Source organism: Hordeum vulgare, chromosome 4H (genome assembly GCF_904849725.1).
Source record: "Hordeum vulgare subsp. vulgare chromosome 4H, MorexV3_pseudomolecules_assembly, whole genome shotgun sequence".
NCBI classification, from domain to species: domain Eukaryota; kingdom Viridiplantae; phylum Streptophyta; class Magnoliopsida; order Poales; family Poaceae; genus Hordeum; species Hordeum vulgare.
This window is the reverse complement of record NC_058521.1, coordinates 531534664-531554503: the sequence shown is the minus strand read 5'-3', so window position 1 is coordinate 531554503 and position 19840 is coordinate 531534664. Positions and strand designations below refer to the sequence as shown.

The following is a 19840-nucleotide window of genomic DNA, read 5'->3' as shown; positions in this document are numbered from 1 at the left end:
TATTTATTTTATTTTGTGAATAAATTTACTAAAAAATAGATTATTGAGTGATTCTTTTCCCGCTATTTAATATTACTGTGTTTTTATCATTATATTCAATTTGGTAGGTTTATGTTATTTTAAATGATTGTTTTAATCAAAAACAGATCTGTTACAAAAGGGATTTCATTTTTTAAAACTTATTTGAACTCAAGACTTTTTGTATATATATGTGGTCGAAATGCATGATATCATGAAGTTTGAAAGGGCTAAACCATTCAAAAGTAGCAAATGAAGTTAGAAAGAGCTAAACCATTCAAATTCGGAACTATAATGACACAAACAGAAACTAGACATATATAAATTGGTCCAAGCAGTACATAATAATACTAGTACAAACACTACAGAATAATAGCTAGCATTGATATATATACAAAGTGTTCACAACGCCGTTGTGAACACTACTCGTCTGAATCATCTAAATCAGAATGTCCATCTGGTCTGAGGTGACGCTGGCCATAGTTGACGACTCGACTCTTGTGGTACAACTCGTATGAAACGTATGCATCTTTTGCTGCATACTGAATGTTGATAGGGTCAAGTGGGGTCCTCTCCCAAAGTATGTGCCGAGACTTTGGGAATTTGGTCTTCATATCACCATACTCCTCGTCAATCAAGGCGACTGCCATATGAGTCATCGAAGTCCTGTCATGTCGAAGCCTGAATTCTTGTTGGAGATCAATGAGGCAATCAGCTGGTATCTCAATACCGAAGCTATGCCTAATCTCGAGCTTGTCGTTCCTTATGTTAACGATAGCAAAACTTATGCCGCTGCGAAGGAAGTCCATGAGTTCTGGACAATGCTTGTCACTACTGCAACAACAACAAATTAAAATGCAATAAATGTTACGTATTGCTGCAACAAGGAAACATGTTTCACTACAACTAAAGAGAAAATCATCTTTAGGATTCAAATGGAACATATTGCTATCCTATGCAATTTTCATATCTTTTGAATTGATCAAGAAACCGTAAATTAACTATGGCATATATATATATATATATATATATATATATATATATATTCTCCCACGGTTTTGCAAATATGCAACAAGCTAGACATATTGCATATTGCTATCCAATGAAACCTAGAGAGATCACTAGCTATCCAATGAAACCTAGAGAGATCACTAGCTATATGCAATTTTCATAACTATGACATATCATATTGCTATCCAATGGAACCTAGAGAGATCACTAGCTATATGCAATTTTCATAACCTTGGATCAAAGAACGCCGCATAAAATCGTTTCACTACAACTAAAGAGAAATTGATCTTTATAGGATTCCAAAATAGAACATATTGCTATCGATCCTATGCATTTTTCATATTCTATGAATTGATCAAGAAGCTCTCAATTAACTATCCAATGGAACATATATAGAAACTGCATATTGCTATCCAATGGAACCTAAAGAAATCACTATATATATATATATATATATATATATATATATATATGCAATTTTCATAACCTTGGATCAAAGAAAGCCTCAAAACATACATCGCCCATTAGAAGATAAAGACATGGTGTTTGAAACATAGATGGATGACGGCAACACCTCGTTGATCGATCGTGTACTCCAGATCAAGCCCAAAGAACTTCTCATGATCCACCGCGGCGTCAAGCCATCGTCCCTTCAACTGTCTAAGAAAATGCGGCATGTCCCTGCTGTTGTTCGTGTACACGACATCGAGCTTGGTCTTGCCATGTGCGAGCACCTCTCCGTAGCGAGTTGTCATGGTGGAAGAAGAGAAGGGAAGAAGAGAGGAGAGGAGAACAGAGAAATGGTGACAGACTCTGCTTCGGTTGTGCTTTTACGAAGCGGGAGGCAAACCATTTGGGCATTTAGTCCCGGGTTGAGCTACCAACCGGGACTAAAGGGTGATACGAACGGTTGCAACCACCACTTCGTCCCGGTTTGATATACTAACCGGGACTAAAGGGGGATACGAACGGTCCACCTGGTCCCGGTTTGACCCACCAACCGGGACTAAAGGTGGATACGAAAGGTTTCGTCCTATTGGTCCCGGTGCGTGTCTGGAGCCGGGACCAAAGGGTTGACACGAACTGGGACCAATGGCCCATCATGCCCGGCTGGCGCCCTGGCCTCACGAACCGGAACCAATGACACCATAGGTCCCGGTTCGTGGATGAACCGGGACTAATGAGATTGCAGACCCTGGACCAAATTCCTTTTTTTCTACTAGTGTATGCATGATGACGCGCGTTCACGGAGTGTCATGTTGGCGCGTGCCACGGAGTGTCATGTTGGCGCGGCACGCGGGGCAGCGTCAAGTGGTGATTCTAGTAGGGGGTTCGATAGGCTCGAGCCCTCTCCCCGTTCAAAAATTTGAAAGAAAACTTAGTACTACTCCACATAAAATTTGATCTTATTTGGACTAAAGAATTGAGAGTTTTGACTTTTTATACACACATTTTACTTTAAGCCCCTTTCATTTACTTTCGAGATTCGTCACTCGCGACGTCGATCTAGGACGCGCGTGCTTGGTAGGCGCGTCCGGCCTGATCAATCAGTCGATCAGTGCAACTGCGCGGGCAGCTTCGCCGGGCCGGAGAAGCCGGGTGAAACAAGGAAGCAATGATACACAGCGGAGCTGATGCCCGACGAATGTACGGCCAGAAACCTATATATATACTGCGAAACGAGGCCTTGTTTCTGGCCGTACTGCGAGACGCAGGTTCATTAGGTTTAGACCTTGTGATGGCTCGTGAAAGGAATCGTGGCGGCTCCGGACCTGGCCATGTGTGCTCGATATGCATCCGCGTGTGGCCGGGGACCGGAGGCGGTGGCCGGCCGGCCGGCCGGGCGCGCGGCTCCCATCATATGGTGGCATCAACTTGTAGCGTGTACGTCCGATGGAATTGATCCCCGTCACAGGCTTTGCCGCTCTAGCGCTGCGGCTGATGGGCACGGCGTTATAGGCCTGTCGGGGCAGAGATCTCGAATCGGAGGGAACTCGATCATCGATCCCGATCTTCTTCCCACAGGACCACCCCGCGCGCTAGCTATACGTACGTACGTAGCTGCGAGCACAGCCGGCCCGGCGGCCCCGGCGAGCGTGGCGTAGCTCGCAGCCTATATACAAATGCAGCTAGCGATCGATCGGCATAGGGGGAGGTACGTACTACCAACGTACGGCTGCCGCTGCGATCGAGCTCGTCCGTGCCTGCCGAGCTGCTTCGACTGTCGCAGCTTGCATGCATGCATGCAAAGCCTGCCCGAATAATTACCGCAGGCCCTGCCGCTGCCGGCCCGATCGTTCCCGCGCGCGCGCCCATGTGTGGCAACAGGTCTCTGCGTACGTACGTTTGTAGGAACGCGCTGGATCCGTCTCGATCGACATCGACCGGCGCTTTTGGCGTGCGCGTGTGTGCAGTAGCTAGCTAGCTAAGCTAGCGACGGTGGGGTTTACAGGGTGGTACGTTTCGTGTACGCATTAACGCATGTGGTGACCATATGCACCGATGATCGATCCATCCAACAACACCAGCTAGCCTCCACTGCCTACGGTCTACACGCTATAGTAGGAGTACTAGGATGGACGTACGTACGTGACGGTGACGCCATGCATGGCCTTGACCTGCACCTCCATGCACCGATGCATGCAGAACATACAGTACAGGGTACTACGAACGAGTAGGACGACGCAGCACAGGGCATGCATGCATGGTGATGGTGTCACGGTCGACTGTACACATTTATCAATCCCCTCCCGTCTCGATCGAGATATCCATTAACTGTCGATCGGATTGATTAAGACGACTGTGTGTCAGCTAATACTATTTACTACTCTCTCCGTTCCTAAATATAAAACATTTTACAGATTACACTATGAACTACATACGGATGTATATAAACATATTTTATAGTATAAGTTTATTCATTTTGCTCCGTATGTAGTCCATAGTAGAATTTTTAAAAGGTCTTATATTTAAGAACGATGGAGTACAATCAAAAGTAACATGAGGTAGTAACATGCATATATTATTAGTCTAAGTTACTCCTCCATAATGAATTAATACTAGTTATATAGGAATAGTAATACCGAGCCATGTATTTATTACTCATCTTGCCTTTGATCCGTTAATATAGAAGTATCTTATAGACTCATCTTGCCTTCGTATCCGTTTTGTTATTCCTAGTATGAGTAACTAGCTAAGTTATTCAATTTTTCTCTTTTCTCATTAATTAATTGTCAAATTAGATTTTTTGTTCAGGTGACATCTATGTTATTTTCATTAGGCACCGCTAGGCATCAGACTACTGATGCCCTGCCTCCCATCAGACCTGTCATGAGCCCTCCAATTGATTCAATCTGATGTGTGTGCTGGCCCCTGGAAACAAGCTTGGACAGTTATTTCCTACGTACAAAATCCAGCATTAATTTCCTCCACAAATCATGTCGTTAAGTGGGCCGCTAATTACACGGAATTATTTGAGAATATGCATTTTTGGTCCTTGGATTTAGGATGCAACTTGCAGATTTTAAGGAACTTGCTTTTCAGGAAGCAAAACTTTTAACCAACATGGCAACGTCAAATTTGTATCAGATGCATGTGCTTGTACTTTTGTTTGTAATTAGTTATGTTTCCATTAGTTAGAAAATTTGCTTATCTGAATGTCTGCTCCAATATTTTTGATTTTTTTGTCATGTCGGCATATTATGCCTCAGAAGCATATTATGCCTCAGAAGCATCAAGATCTTGTCCCATCGACTAAACAAATAGAGAATTGCTTCAAATATCCTTCCATCCAAAATAAAAATATTTCGCATATTTCAGAAGAATCATGATCTTGCTTCTATATGCTTGAGAATTGCTTCAAACCATCTTTTGTCAAAACGGAAAAAAATATTCCACATGTTTCAAAACCATCATGATCTTGCTTCCATCGACAACTACTTCAAACCTTCTTTTGTAAAAAAAAAGAAATATGTTCCACATGTTTCAGAAGCATCGCGATCTTTGCTTGCATCGACTAGAGAATTGCTTTGAAACTTCTTTCGATAAAAAGGAAAAATATTCCACATATTTTGTAAGCATCACGATCTTGCTTCCTTCGACTAGACGACTGCTTCGAACCTTCTTATGTCAAAAAGGAAAATATTCCACGTGTTTTGAAAGCATCACAATCTTGCTTTCATTGACTGGACGACTGATTCGAGCCTTCTTCTCTCAAAAAATAAAAATATTCCACATGCTTCGGAAGCATCATCATCCTGCTTCCATCCACTAGACAATTGCTTTGAACCTTGTGTCGTCAAAAAGGAAAAATATTCCACATGTTTTAGAAGCACCACGATCTTGCTACCATCAACTAGACGACTGCTTGGAACCTTCTTTTTTCAAAAATGAAAAATATTAATTTCCCATGTTTAGGAAGCATCATAATCTTGTTTCCATCAACTAGCTAGAATTGCTTCCAAAAAGAATATTATTTCACTTCCATTAAAAAGAAAAATATTTCGTCATAGTTACACTAGTTCATATAAATTGCATCCATGGAAGGCGTGATCCATGGCGTTGACGGGTAGAAGCTGCAGTGCCCCTGCCCAAGCCCCTTGATCTTCTTCACTGTGTCGTCCTTGGGATGTATATACTCTACAACCTCAAGCGTCATGAGTCATGGAGGAGGTAAGAGAGTGATAAATATGCTTCCAAGAGTATCAACTGTTTTGCATTGTACAGTTGCAACCTCGTCGAACCGGTTTCACTTCCTTCGGCCATCTAGTGATCCTCCGACAGCATGGTTAGGCAACAACACCAACGGACTACGGACACCCGGTTGGAGATAGGCATGGCGCCACGTATAGAGGAGGGGCGCTCTTGCGCGGAGGAAAGAAAGGAACTGGTCGTGCTGCTCGAGGAGAGGAGGAGGCAGGTGCATGCGAGGCCATGAAAAAAGGGGATCTGGGCGCTGCATGCGAGATGGAAGAGATTGAAATCAACGGAAATATCGGGAGAGTGATTAGGGAGATGTTATGGGCAGAGATTTGTTTCTAGACGAGGGGGTGTTCTTTTTTTTTTTTAACGTGCATACATAATTTATGATCGTCCGATCCCAACTGAATCAAGGCCAGTCCATTGGTCTAACGTTGGTCTTCTATCAATCTATAGATAGGAAGTGTTTTCCTTTTCATTATGGGTAGTCTAAGCCAGGTATAGGAGAGATCCATTAATTAACTCGGTCCTCCTGCATGGGTACGTACTATGCGTGGTGTTTACCTTTTACAGTTAGTTCAGCTAAGAAGTTAGCTGCAGGCCTAGATACGGTGGGGGGGAGTGATCTACCACCTACTAGCTATTACCTGACACTAGTATCACCGGACGGAGTTCGCCAATAATTCAGCCCAGAGCCAGCAGCCACGGCACATGCATCCATGTGTAGATATTCATGTCCCTCGATCCTGTGCTCTGGCTGCAGACTGGGGGCCTCCTTTTGATGTACGTACTACGTGACGATCGAAGCTACTGACATAAACACGATGTGCACACCACCGGGTGCTGCCGGAGAAAGCCGGCCGGCCCGGCAATCGAACTATGTATAGCGCTAGCTGTATGATGCATGTCTCCGCGCCGCCGTACGGCCGTCCGGTCTGCCCCCCCGCGCGGCCATGTCGGCCGCGCCGGCAAATCGATCGACCTTCGTCCGACCCGACCCCTCCAAGGCTTTGCACAATGAATCTTCTCGACCGTGCGCGCTCGTGGCACATGAATGCTTCGTCCCGGGCGGCCCGGTCCGTATGTTGGGTGCAAAGCGCCACTAGGCCATGCATGCATGCATGCGTACGTGCATCGATTGGAACACATGCATTGTTGGTGCCGGCGATGCCCGTCGGAGGGGCGGTGGCGTTGGCATTTAGCTGCCGCGATGCTGCTACTATATATGGGGATGCAGCTTGCTTTGGAGCCACAGTGTAAGGGGCATTGATTGATTATTAAGCTAGCGAGTCAGTGTTTCCATGTCCTCTCTCTCTCTCTCTCTGAGACGTACTGCTTCTGCTTGGCAGTTGGAGTTGGATACCGCGCGGCCGGGCCGGCCGGGTTTACTAGTCCACGCATCTTCAAGTGATCATGGATCGATTAATTAGTTAATTATGTGCTCACGTGAGGCAATAACAAGCTTGTCGCGTGAGAAACAGAAAGCTATACACGACACAGTGACTTGCTAGGACAAAAGGTGCAACATACGCTTGATGACTTGAAAGCAGTTTTGTGTACAGAAAAAGCATGTTACGCTGGCCGAGGAGAATAGTTGTCGGACACGCCGCACTTGAAGTCAAAGCAACGTGTGTACAAAAACTCGCCTCACCTATATATACGTACGTACGTTAGCTAACGGGAAAAGTTGTCGGGCGACACACTTTGAGATCAAAACAGTGCTCCGTGCGTGTACAATAACTCGTGTTACGCTGGCTCAGGAGAATAGTTGTCGGACCACTTTATATACTTCTTCCGTCGTAAAATAAATGTTGATCTCAGTATAACTTTATTTACTAGGTCCATGCATTTGTTTTAAGAGGGAGGGAGTATAGAGCAACGAACCTCATACATCCGAATCATACAACGCGGCATCCAAAGTTCCAAACACACACACCTAGAGTGAGATAATAAACATCGAAGATCAGCTAAGCCAACTTGAAGCGAACAACGGATGTATAACAAGCATCACTACGAAGATGATGGAGCCCTCCATCGAGAACAAGTCATCGCGAAGAACGCAACTAACCGCCGATGAACCATGAGCCTCAAGGTAGTGCCATCAGGAAGGGCACGACATCATAATGCCGTCACCATCTGATCCAAATGTGACGCCCTTGATTTGATCGTACACTAATCATACACGCAAATGCGTACGACCAAGCTCAAGGGCTTACTGGAAGATATCACAATATAACTATAGACACAAATAAAAACATACAAGCTTCATATTACAAGCCAGGGGGCTCGAGGGCCAGAATACAGAATCTCGATAAACACACGAGTCAGCGAAAGCAACAAATATCTTAGTACAGACATGAAATGTGATAATGTCTTAGAGAAGGCTAGCACAAAAGATACAGCGATCGAACGAGGCGAGGCCTCCTGCCTGGGAACCTCCTAAACCACTCCTGGTCTTCAGCAACCTCCACGTAGTAGTAGGCACCGTCGGGGTAGTAGTCGTCATCGGCGGGATACGCCATCTCCTGGGCTCCATCATCTGGTCGCAGCAACGTATCAAGGGGAAAAGGGGAACCAAAGCAACGGTGAGTACTCATCCAAAGTACTCGCAAGACTGGCATCAGAAGTATACTAAGTTATGCATCGGTATCAAAGGAAGGGGTTATATGTGGACTGACTGCATCAATGCGAGAATAGAGAGAGAAGGTCCAGTCCTATCGAAGACTAGCGTCTTCAGTGTCTTGCAGCAATAGACGAGAGTATAGTCATATTGTTGCAGCAATTATAATATGAGGTCACGTCCAGAGATCCATCCTCGACTCCTTGCGAGGAAGCAATCCGGAGCAAACATTCCAGTAAAATAACAGATCAAGTTGTATAAGATCGGAGCACAACTCGAAATCGTCCTATAACCGTGGACACGACTATTCGAATAGTTAATTTCATCCCTGCAGGGATGCACCACAGTACCCAACACGCTTGATAAACTCTGGTCGGACACACTTTCGTGGGTCATGCCCGGCCTCGAAACATTAACACGTCGCAGCCCTACCTATGCTCAACAGAGAGGCCAGCCCACTGGTCTAAATCCTAAGCGCATAGGGATCATGGGCCCATCACCCTTTGCGGTCCTGAATGATGCGAGGGCGGCCGACGTCAGTCCTCGCACCTCTTATACAAGAATGATGCTTATCCGGGCCACTCGGGGTGCGCGGCGCTCCATTGCTGACATCTAAAGAGCTTCGGTTGACACCACGACGTCGAGTACCCATAAGTTCTCCCACGTGAAGGTTAGTTCGAAAAGGTCTCCCGACCAACTCAGATCAAATATTCAAATCCATTAGCATTTTAATTAACTCATCGTCACATCCACGCGGGAATCCACCCGCAACACAGCATTCATCAAGTTTTAGTAACAAGGTCGAGTAGCTGTGCGGCTGTAACATCAGAGGGATCTGAGGTATCACCCTCGATGTATTCCGAACGATGTAACCGTCAAGGTGGCCAAGAAGGAATCACCCTCGATGGGCCACACTTGATGGGAGGTGGTGAAGGAGGAATCACCCTTCGAGAACCACCGCCGGTCAAGTACACCACCACGCTAACATCGGAGCACGTAATGAGGTGTCACCCTCGGTACTCGATAGTAGCTATACAACTTTGTACAACCGACGGGGGGTGTGAGTGCTGTGACGGGTTATGGCTCGTAGATCAGGTGATCGAGGCTTGATGAAAAAGCAGGGGCAACTGGACTAAGGGTCAAAAGGGATGACTGCTCCACCTATACTAAACAGTTTTAAGGTGCATTAGAATCAAGTAGCAGTTTATCAAAAGCAGGCTATGCATCAGATATAGGACCTAACTATAATAGTAGCAAAATTAATTTCTCTTGCACGCTAACACGTCCTTACCAGTTTTAGCATAAAGGTCATCCCGAAAGATCTTGTCTAATTTAATTTGTCAGGCTTCACAAAGGAGAGTTGGACTAGTTTTTTCTTCTCAGTGCCTAATTGCATGTGCGTTGCAACGGGGGTAAATATATTTTGTTGATTCAACATCAATCATGTACGGTATATACCTTACACCCATCATATTATGGATTTTAGTAATATTTGATTTAATTTTAGTATGGCTAGAGTAGGGAAGGCAAGAAAAGTTCTGATTTGCATGTCTGAGGTTTTGGTAAGATTTGATTTTATTTGGATATAGGTAGGAAAGGCAAGATAAGTTTTTTTTTATTTCGTTGAGGTTTTGATAAATTTGATTTGATTTGATTGAATTAATACATGACATGATTTTGGATGGAAGCAAACCAACAACCCCCCTTCAATTATTTAAGAAAAAACTTTTGTAGTAGACTCTTTTACTTGTGTGTAAGTGTTATGCCAAAACGTCAGGGTGGGACGCCTCACCCTGCACCCGCTAGATTTGACTCTACTTAAAAATGAAAAGTGATAAGAAAAATAAATAACATATGGGGTGCTATAGTGGGGGAAGCCCGCTTGTCAAATGCAACATGCAGCAGAAACCTTCTACGACTACCAATTTGTGTCGAGTCATCAGTTTAAAATATATATACTGAGTCATGACGACTTGTGCATAAAAGAACATCATCCATTAAAAATAGATTACAAGTTTAAAATTACCATTAAGGTGTGTAAGTTTACAGGCAAATTGGAATACATCCTCATGGTTTGAATGCTTGACCAACATTTTATATACGTGATTTACATTTTTTTCAAATATTTGTTCAAAATTATTCAAATCCTTGTTCAACATTTTTAAAATGCTTGTTCAATATTTTTTTAAACGCTTGATTAACATTTTATATACAACATCAATATTTTTTAAAATATTTCTTCAATATTTTTCAAATACCTATTCAACAATTTTCAAATATTTGTTCAAACTATTTTTCAATTTATTAAAATGATTGCATAGAGTTTTTCGTAATAATATATACTTAGAATATTTAAAAGTTTAAACAAAAGTAAAATAAGAAAATAAAAAATAAAAAAAACGAAGAAAGGAAGTTGTGGCCTCCCATGCTGGTGGGTCGGCTCATCTGGGTCCACCCTTTCAACAAGGGGTTCCTCCCCCTCTCGTTGAAGGCGCCCTTTCTCCGGTGACCTTCGGAGTGGACGGAGCCTCTTTGATGTATTTTTCGATAAAAACAAAACACAAACAAGAGCAACTAGTTGGTGAGTGCTCCTTCGAAAACGTCTCGACGATCACTTTCACGCATCGTCACTTGATGCGTTCTCAGACGTCACCACATGTCACGTTTTGAATGTTTTTTTGGATTTTATTTTTTTATATTTTTGCACGCCTTTTCGTTTTTTAGACAGTTTCTTTTTCGGGTTTTTTATTCCGGTTTTCACCGTTATTTCTTAGCTTTTGGATAAAAATTATCTTTTTACGTGAAAAACATGTTTTGTGAGAGGCACTTTTTTTTTCTTTCGCAAGGAAACGGTCGCGCCTCTCGAAAACGAAAAAACATGTTTTCTGTTTTTTTGTGAGAGACATGATTTTCTTTTCACGACTCTCGAAAAACGAAAAAAACACGTTTTTATTACTTACTTTTTGTGAGAGGCACAATTTTACTTTTGTGAGAGGTGTGGTTTTGCCTTCGGGAAAGGATGATCGTGCCTCTCGGAAACGACAAAAAACGTTCTCTTTTTTCTACCACGAGAGGCATGTTTTACTTTCACGAGAGGTATTATTTTGCTTTCGCGAGAGGCACGGTTGTGCCTCTCGAAAATAAAAAATATGCTTTTTGTTTTTTCACAAGCGGAACGGTTTTGCCTTTGCAAGACCGTGCCTCTCGAAAATGAAAAAAAAAATCTTTTAAAAGAAATTCTATCATGAGATGGATGAATTTTCATCTGGTTTTCCCATAAAAAATGCGGTTCATCAAAACCTATCAACATAAGATCTAGGTTTAAAGAAGAAACCCAACGATGAAAACGGTTTGAAATTTGGATACACTGTTTAAGAGATATTTTTTTAAAAAATACAGATCTATAAAAAAACAAAAACTTTTAAATTACGACAAATGACACACATGCATGTTACTTGTCGCAACCTAGGAAGGTGGGTGGGAGTGATCTTTAAAATGATACTTTTTAATTAGTGATTTCGAACACAAACTCGATTCAGACCGAAACCAAAGCTATCCAGTATTCATCAGGACGGCCCAGCATGTGACTGGCCCAGTCCGATTTTTTCCCCCCAAAACCAGAACCAGCAAAATGGCCCAAAACCCTACTAAAACCCTGGCGACCCGACCACACCTCTCCGCCCGCCGCCGGCGCCTCCTATGCCCTTCCGCCCCACCTTCCCCCGCCGCTGCCTCGACGACCGCAAGCTCTCCTCCTTCCTCTCCGCCCTCGCCTCCTTCTCCGCCAACCCCTCCCCGTCGCCTCCCGCAGGATCGGTTCCTGCAGCCCGCACCCCCGCCGCCTACAATGCTCTCATGTCCGCCTACTCCCGCGCCGGCCGCCCAGACGAGGTGCTCCGCCTCTTCCGCTCCCTCCCATTCCCGCCCACCGCGCCCCTCTTCACAACCCTCATATCCTCCCTCGCCGTCTCCGGCCGCCCCCGCGCCGCGCGCGCCGCCTTCTCCTCCCTGCTCGTCTCCGGCCTCACGCCCACCGCGTCCGCCTTCACCGCACTGCTCAAGTGCCATGATTGCTCGCTCGACTCTATGCACCACATTTTCCTTGCGATGGCCTCCGCCAGCTGCTCACCTGATGCCGCCGTGTACAACTGCTACATTTCCATGCTCTGCGACTCCGGGCGGCTGGAGGAGGCGTGGGGCATCCTTGACCACATGATGGATGGAGGAGTCCGCCCCACTGTCCGCTCCTACACCGCGATTCTACGTGGATACTGCGAGCAGGGTAAGATTCTCGAAGCAGAGAGGTTATTCGATGCCATGGTCGATGCCGGCTGCCCCCCGGATGTCGTATCCTACAGCGTGCTTATTGAGGGACTTTGCGGCATCAGGGAATTTCATAAGGTGGAGAGGATATTAGAAAGAAGTGAAGAGAAGGGGTGGACGCCCAATGCTGTCACCTACAATATTTACATGTCTGCTCTGTGCAGGATGGGGTTCTTGGATGAGGCATGTCATCAAGTAGATAAAATGCGCAGCAGAGGGCTCTCGCCAACGGTTGAGACACTGAGTATTCTGTTTGATTGCTTGTGTCGAGACTCGAGGTTTTCGGAGGCAGTTTGCTTGCTGGAACACAGTGAAGAATTAGGCTGGCATGCTGATGTGTTCTGCTATAACACTCTGATGGGTAGGCTCTGCGATGCTGGTGATTTTGCAAGAGTCTTCAAGCTGCTGGTTGATCTGTTGAAAAAGGGGATTGGGCCAGATTTGTTTAGTTTTACAATTGCAATACGTGGCCTCTGTGGACTTGGGAAATTCCGTCTGGCAAAGTGTCTAATAGATAACGAGTGGATTGGATATGATGTTGTGGCTTTCAATACTTTGATTCATGGATTCTACAATGCTGGGGATTTACGTGGAGTCAAGCGAACTTATATCAATATGTGCAGTAGGCAAATTTCTCCAAATAACTTTACTAATGCTACATTGATTGATAGCTTATGTAAAGATCAAAAATTTGTCGAGGCAATAAACTCTCTTGCATCTTTGAGAGATGGGTCGGTGCCTGATCATGTTGTTCACCTGAACAATCGGTTGGTCAAAGGAGTAAGATATACAAAGGTGCTCAACCTACTTGATGAAATACACTGTAGAGGATTTGAGCTAGATACTTGCATCTTCATCCCATTAGTTAGGGTATTATGCTGGGAAGGCTATTACAAGCGTGAGAATATCAATGAAGTTTCTCTTATACTGACCAGTCTAGGAATTAGATGATAATCTCAAGATTGACTGATTGAGTACCTGAAATGAGAGTCTGAGTTAGCATAATCATGCAAATCATCTTTTGGTGGTGGTCCTCTCTTCCTTCACACACCGGCAATCTCTCATCTTTCATCAGGTCAGTTGGCACCTAAAATTATGCCATGGTTTGATTTCATTTTCTTTATGTGGTGTTAATCCCAGCTAGTTTTTCAGGGGAGAAGTGCCTTATTTTACGAGCACCCCAGCTAGCTGGACCTGGACAAGATGATCAACCTTAAATGCGTTCTAGAAAAAATATTGGGTATAAAGGTATGGATTTGTGCTTCATGTTATGGTTCCTTCCCACGAGGACAATCCCGTGTACGAATTCATTGTTCATCATTGTGTTGTCTGTTATTGTGACTCCCTTCTGCATTTTGGTGAAAGAGATTGTTTGTGGATGCAGTTGAAGATTGCACTTCTTATTTTGTCTTGCTTTCCTCCAGAAGGAAATTTGTTATGTAATAATGTTGATCAGTTGTGCCAAAGTCATTTAGTTTTGACTCGTAAAGTAGATATTTAGTATTTTGAAGTGCTCCACTGCCTCTTAAACTCAAAGTCATCTTTTTTTTAACCAGTGATGCCCACCAAAATGGTTCAAATTGCCTCCATTGCATATTGCCTGTGATGATTAAACACAAAAATGGAAAGTATATTCGGATGATGCACTTGTTTGTCAAGTATGAAATTAAGCTGGTAAGAAAAAACTTATTTTCCTGCTTTAATAGTCCGAGCTCTCAGTAAACTGTAAGGATACTGCCATAAGAATATCCAGATTAAGATGAAGATACATAATTCTTTGAATCATCTTCTGCTAAAGTTTTATCTGGTGAATCTCAAATAGATTTTATCACTTTATCACTACTAAGGGTAGAGGAATAAGACATTCAAAGTTCAAATATTGATGCGAAAGTTGTATTGTATCGAAATATTTGATGAAATAATTTCTTTTTTATGAAATTCATTTTGGTTATTTTGGGGTTTCAGTCAGGAAGTGGAAGCAAAAAGGTTGTTGCAGCAGACAATGCATTTGAGGGACCAAGCTGTTAATGCCAGATTTTTCTTAGATCATCAGGGACTGGCTCCCCGGTTCCATTTCATAGAAACGAAACCAATGTTCAAACAACGTTACTTAATATGGATATTGGATGGATCACAATACGCCTTGGGCCCAGCAAGACGCTTCTCCATTTTGCAACGTTGTAAAGGTGACACAAGATGCATAATTATTGTAAGAAATCACCTCACAAATATGCAAATATGAAATATTTTTAGTCGTATCCAAGGTAGCCATGTCCTCATCAAAAGGTCCATCGCATTCACGTCAACTTTTGATATAGAGGAGCCATGTCCGTCGATGATTGAAGTTTCCTTAACCTGTCTATTTTCAATTTGTCAAAGCATTGGCATGTGTATCTAGTTGGTAAAATTGGTGCTCTATGGAATGACATTTGGTGCATGCTATTGTGATTTGCCAAATGTGATGATTTCCTTTAGTTTTTAGCTCATTGTTAGTGTTCCTTTTATTTAATTTATTTCTATGGTAAGTGAGGTGTTGGTTTCTCATTTTGTTATGAACAAACAATTAGTGGTAGTGGGCAGTAAGCGATAATACTTAGTTACCAGCGACAATAATGTGTTTCTGGTCCTCTTTTTTATATCTGGTCCATAAGTGTGGTACTAATGTTATTTCCCCTGTTTGAATTTTTAGGGTTAAATAGCACAGTTGGCTTCTTTGGCGATGCAACAGCAGTTATGGTGATGCTGCAACATTTTCCTGGTTCCAAGCTAAGTTTCTATTTAGGTTAGCTTAAGTGAAGTCGGTTGATGTGTTGGTACATCCGGCTTGTATATTAGTCGATGGCACCATCAAGCTAGTGTACATTTTTACGGGGATGGCTATGGTAGAAACAAAAAATATCTATATATAGAACTTTTATACATTTTCCTTAACACATGTTCCTCTCCCCACCACTCCAAGTTGTATAAATGGATGGTAGAATAGCTATCCCCATATATTGTGTGATCTAGAGTTCTAGAATAGGAACAGTTCATACTTCATAGGTCTATATGTGGCATCAGAGTATATTGCCTTTGTTATTTCTGAAATCGACACTGTAACTAGCACAGCAGAGAGCAGAGTGATGCATGGTTCTCACGAGCCTAAACAGTTCAGTTCTTGTATTTATGCCAGATGAGCATCAATTTTTCACACTATTCCATTACTTGTAACATATTCCGCGCAGTTATTTTCCCCCTCGGGTACATACGATTTACAAGGAATTTTCTGATAGTTTGCACCGTTCATTTGTTTTACCTTGTTGAACTTTCACCTTGTTGAATGGTGATGTGATCAATGATGCTACACTTGAATCCAAGTGCAAGCAGCAGTCTTGTCGATCCTTGTCGCAGCAGCCCTCTCCCTGGCAGAACAAACATCGTCCCACCGCCCTGCATCAGCCAGCGACTTGGACATGAGCACGTACGCGTCCCGCTCGGCGGCCACTTCTCCGGCGAGAAACCTCTTCCAGAGGAACCGCTCGCCGGCAACAACGCCGTTTGCTTTACTCGCACTTGCATGGGAGCAGTAAGCTCCAAGTGCCTGCTGATCGCATTCCATGGGCATCCGCCTGAAGATTTCTCCAACTCCGTCCAGCCGCCCAGCTCGGCCGCAAGCGTCGAGGGCGCAGGTGTAGTGCTCCTTCTGCGGCGCGATCCCGTAGATCCTTCCCATGGCGTCCAAGAGGTGCAGCGTCTGGTCTACCTGCCCGGCATGGCAGCAGGCATAGAGCAACGACAGGAACACGGCGTCGTCCGGTCGAACACCTTGGCGCAGCATCATGGAGAAGAGCTGCAGCGCCTCCCGGCAGCGGCCGTGCACGGCCATGGCCCTCATGACGGTGGCCCAGGACACCAGGTCCTTGTCCGGGAGCAGGTCGAACACCTGGAACGCCAGCCGCGCCTCCCCGCACTTGGCGTAGGCGTCGACCAGCGCGTTGCCGACGACCTGCTCACCGCCGAGCCCTCGCTTCAGCGCATACGAGTGCAGCAGCTTGCCGCACGCCAGAGCGCCGGTGGACGCCACGGCGTGCAGGACGCTGACCAAGGTGGCCTCGTTCGGGCGGGCGCCGCCGTCGGAGAGCATCGCCCTGAACACGGCGACGGCGTCCTGCGGGCTGCCGCCCCTCGCGAGCCCCCACGCCATCGCGGTCCAGGCGAAGACGTCCCGCTCGGGCATTCCGTCGAACAGGCGGCGCGCGCTGCGGAGGGCCCCGCACTTGGCGTACACGTCCAGCACGGCGTTGTCCACGATAGGGTTCGCGCCGGGGCCGCCCCCTCGCCGGAGCCAGAACCCGTGGATGGCCCGCCCCAGGCCGAGGCTCCGCAGCCTGGCGCACGCCGGGAGGACGCTCGCCAGCGTGAGCGCGTTCGGCGCCGCGTCCATCCTGGAGAACTCCGCCACCGCCTCCGCCGCGCGCCCGCCCCTCGCCAGCGCCGAGATGCGCTTCGTCCACCGCACCACGTCTGCCGACGAGCGGGCCATTCATGGCAGCGCGCGGTCGAGCGCGAACTGCCCACTCTCGCACTTACGATACGACGAGTGCTTAAGCGCTTATTATCTTCATGGGATTTCAAGGAAGATTTTTGCACAAATTTCAGATCATACTTTCATATACTCGGTAGACGATTTGCACAAGTCAAATTAATCTTTATATATTATGATGATTATAATCACACCCGGTTTCCAATTCCACACGTAAAAACTGAACTGCAACCTCTCTGGTGAAGTGGCAAATGAAACCCTCGAATCTAGACTTGGAGATGTACTACAAGGTGGCCAAAATGAATACTGTATGTTTTCATAGAGTTGCCGCGGAGCAGGTGGCGCGGCCGCCGGCGGCGAGGGCGTTGTCCCGCCGCGGCGTCCTCCTCCTGAGGTACAGCACGCACTGGGAGTCGTGGCGGTACGTGAGCCGGACCAGGCTGCCCACCACGCGGTACCGAGACCGCGACCGCACCGTGATGGCGACCGGCACGCCCTTGCCGGACTCGAGCAGGTCCTGCATGCCGCGCCCCGCCGCGTACATCGGCTTCTCCTGCGCCGCCACGAAGAGCCTCACCGTCGTAGCGCCTCGCGGCCTGACGACGACGTACGGCCGGCCCTCTCCCTGCATCCATCAGGCAATGTGATAAGCAGCTGCAAGGCGGGCGTGTCGGTGTCGCTGCAATGCACGTACAGCATGGTTGGTGATGCGTGCGTACCTGCTGTGAGGTTGCGAATGTGAAGTGGCCGAAGGACATGTCGAGCCGCGGAGGGAGGAGGTGCAGGCTGAAGACCTTGGAGTGGTTCTCCACGGCCATCTCCACGGAGCAGTTGCAGTTGAGGAAGCTGGTGATCACGCCGGAGCCGTCGAGCCCTTCCCCGAGGCTGAACCGCTCCACCTTGCCGACCCTGAAGGAGACGCCGGGGCGCGCGGGCCTTGTGGCGACCACGAAGACGAGCAGCGCGATCGCCACGCTGACGGCCACCCTCCACGCCACCTGGAGCGCGATGCAGCAGCAGGGCGCCTCCGGGTCCAGCTTCACGTACCTCCACGCCCCGCTCCTCTTCTCGGCGCCGTCGCCGTCGCCGTCGTCGGAGGAGCGCCCGGAGACCACCCTCAGCACCTGCCGCGCCCCCCTGCCGCCGCCGCCGCCGCTGGGCTTCTTGTCGGTGAGGAAGGAGTTGTTGGAGCCGCGGGAGGAGGAGTAGCGGGACAGGGCGAGGCGGGAGGCCTCCTGGTCGTGCTCGTGGCGGCCGGCGCCAGCGTCGTCGCTGCGGCGCGGGGTGGCGTAGGCGGCCTCGGGGAACGGGGAGAGGATGAGCGCCGTGGACTCGGACGCCGGGTGGCTCAGGGTGTGCGACGCCGCGGAGGGGCTCTGCACGTAGTAGGCGCACGGGGACGGGTGGAAGAGCGGCACGTCCTGCTCCTCGGCGCCGGCGGCTGGTGCCATGACGACGTGCTCGATCGATCAGTCACAGCTGCCTCCTTTTCAGCTGCGCGCTCAGTTCATTCGCTCAGGAGTCAGGATCCAATTAGGCGTGCAGAATTCGCTTGCTCTGCTGCCCCTGTCGAACTGTGAATCTGTGATCGCTTTATGTAGGAGCAGAAGAGGTCGAGGTTTGGACTCTCCGACGGCACGCGAAATGATAGTCCGCAGCGGGTTGCGGCTAACTTTTTCGCGGGAAAATGGGCGAAGAAAGGCTAGCATGGGATTACAAAACTGGCTTGACAGGCAGGATTTCATCAAGTGCCGGGGTTGGCATTATGGCAAATGTCCATGATGGTTAGCACTTCAGTAGCTTGCTATAGCAGTGAGTGAGTGTGAGACAGGCCAAGGTGATGAGTACACGTGCCCCAATTTGTGTATGCTGCATGGATGGGCCTCTGCTCACTCTGATTAATAAGCGAGTGGCTATATGAGAGTGGCTGAGGATGCCACCATCGACGGCGGCGCCGCCGTCGATGGGTGCTGTTTTCCTCGTTGAATACAATGGTGGAGACGTCTCTTGCTTCAGTGTTTTCAGGGGAAACGTCAGATCTGGAGGAGGTTATCATTGACGATGGCGCGTGTGAGGATCGTAGCCCTCGTTGGAGGTGTTAAAGGGCCCTCCTGGATCGAATGATCGCGATGTCTTCGTGGTCATCTCCGTAAGGACATCATAGTTGAAGACATTCATTGGGTGGACGGACATGTGAATGGCTTGGTGGCTGGGCATCGGTCTTCACATGATTGTCGGATGGGGACCACGGTGGGACGGCGTGGCATCTAACATCTATGACAATGAGTCTCGATGGCATGGTGTAGAGGAGTCTCGACGACATACGCGGGATGATGTACGCGCGCAGGACGGTGATACCGTCCGGCGTCATCTGATGGCAGGCCTTGCAAGGTCATTACACTGATTTTCCATGAAAATGGGTATGCGGAAGACGACGACGAAGAAGACTTCAACCGGTTGTGCCACTTGCTCGCTGCTCGGCGACTTGTCAAGGCCTTAGGTTTTTAGATGATGCACGTTGGTGTGATGTCATGGTGTTGGCCTTGTTCATCGACTTCCCCCTTCATCAGTGTTGTAGGATTAGCGAGTTGTCGCTAGTTTTAGTGGCTTCGTTTTGATCTTTGTAATTCCTTTTGTCGGTTATTGTG

The 19840-nt window shown here is 46.9% G+C and overlaps 3 protein-coding genes across 6 annotated transcripts; 1 reads left to right on the top strand and 2 right to left on the bottom strand.

Moving 5' to 3' along the window:
• The first annotated feature begins 12010 nt into the window (after positions 1-12010).
• Positions 12011-15882, top strand: LOC123449302 (pentatricopeptide repeat-containing protein At5g65560-like). Of its 4 annotated transcripts, XM_045126466.1 has the most exons (5): positions 12011-13745; positions 13823-13918; positions 14227-14344; positions 14636-14879; positions 15360-15882. In XM_045126466.1, the coding sequence occupies exon 1, from the start codon at positions 12047-12049 to the stop codon at positions 13619-13621; it is 1575 nt and encodes a 524-aa protein (XP_044982401.1). In that variant the 5' UTR covers positions 12011-12046; the 3' UTR covers positions 13622-13745; positions 13823-13918; positions 14227-14344; positions 14636-14879; positions 15360-15882. The 4 variants fall into 4 exon arrangements, with proteins under 4 accessions (XP_044982401.1, XP_044982399.1, XP_044982398.1 ...); XM_045126464.1 differs by lacking the exon at positions 14227-14344 and having other exon boundaries at positions 14636-14856; XM_045126463.1 differs by lacking the exon at positions 14227-14344.
• On the bottom strand, positions 15804-17202 carry LOC123449303 (pentatricopeptide repeat-containing protein At1g08070, chloroplastic-like). The gene has a single exon (XM_045126468.1). It carries the CDS (start codon positions 17190-17192, stop codon positions 16011-16013), a length of 1182 nt encoding a protein of 393 aa, XP_044982403.1. The 5' UTR covers positions 17193-17202; the 3' UTR covers positions 15804-16010.
• Positions 17203-17318: 116 nt separating this feature from the next.
• On the bottom strand, positions 17319-18805 carry LOC123446785. Its single transcript, XM_045123327.1, has 2 exons — positions 17912-18805; positions 17319-17817 (listed from the first exon to the last, which is right to left on the bottom strand). Exons 1-2 carry the CDS (start codon positions 18641-18643, stop codon positions 17509-17511), a joined length of 1041 nt encoding a protein of 346 aa, XP_044979262.1. The 5' UTR covers positions 18644-18805; the 3' UTR covers positions 17319-17508.
• Positions 18806-19840: the final 1035 nt, after the last annotated feature.

What these genes read in the sequence shown, in the direction of transcription:
- LOC123449302 (XM_045126467.1), top strand. Translation starts at nt 12,047, where the DNA reads ATGCCCTTCCGCCCCACCTTCCCCCGCCGCTGCCTCGACGACCGCAAG.
- LOC123449303 (XM_045126468.1), bottom strand. Translation starts at nt 17,192, where the DNA reads ATGGCCCGCTCGTCGGCAGACGTGGTGCGGTGGACGAAGCGCATCTCG.
- LOC123446785 (XM_045123327.1), bottom strand. Translation starts at nt 18,643, where the DNA reads ATGGCACCAGCCGCCGGCGCCGAGGAGCAGGACGTGCCGCTCTTCCAC. An exon ending in CATTCGCAACCTCACAGCAG is followed by an intron (nt 17,818 to 17,911) that starts GTACGCACGCAT and finishes TGATGGATGCAG; the next exon opens with GGAGAGGGCCGGCCGTACGT.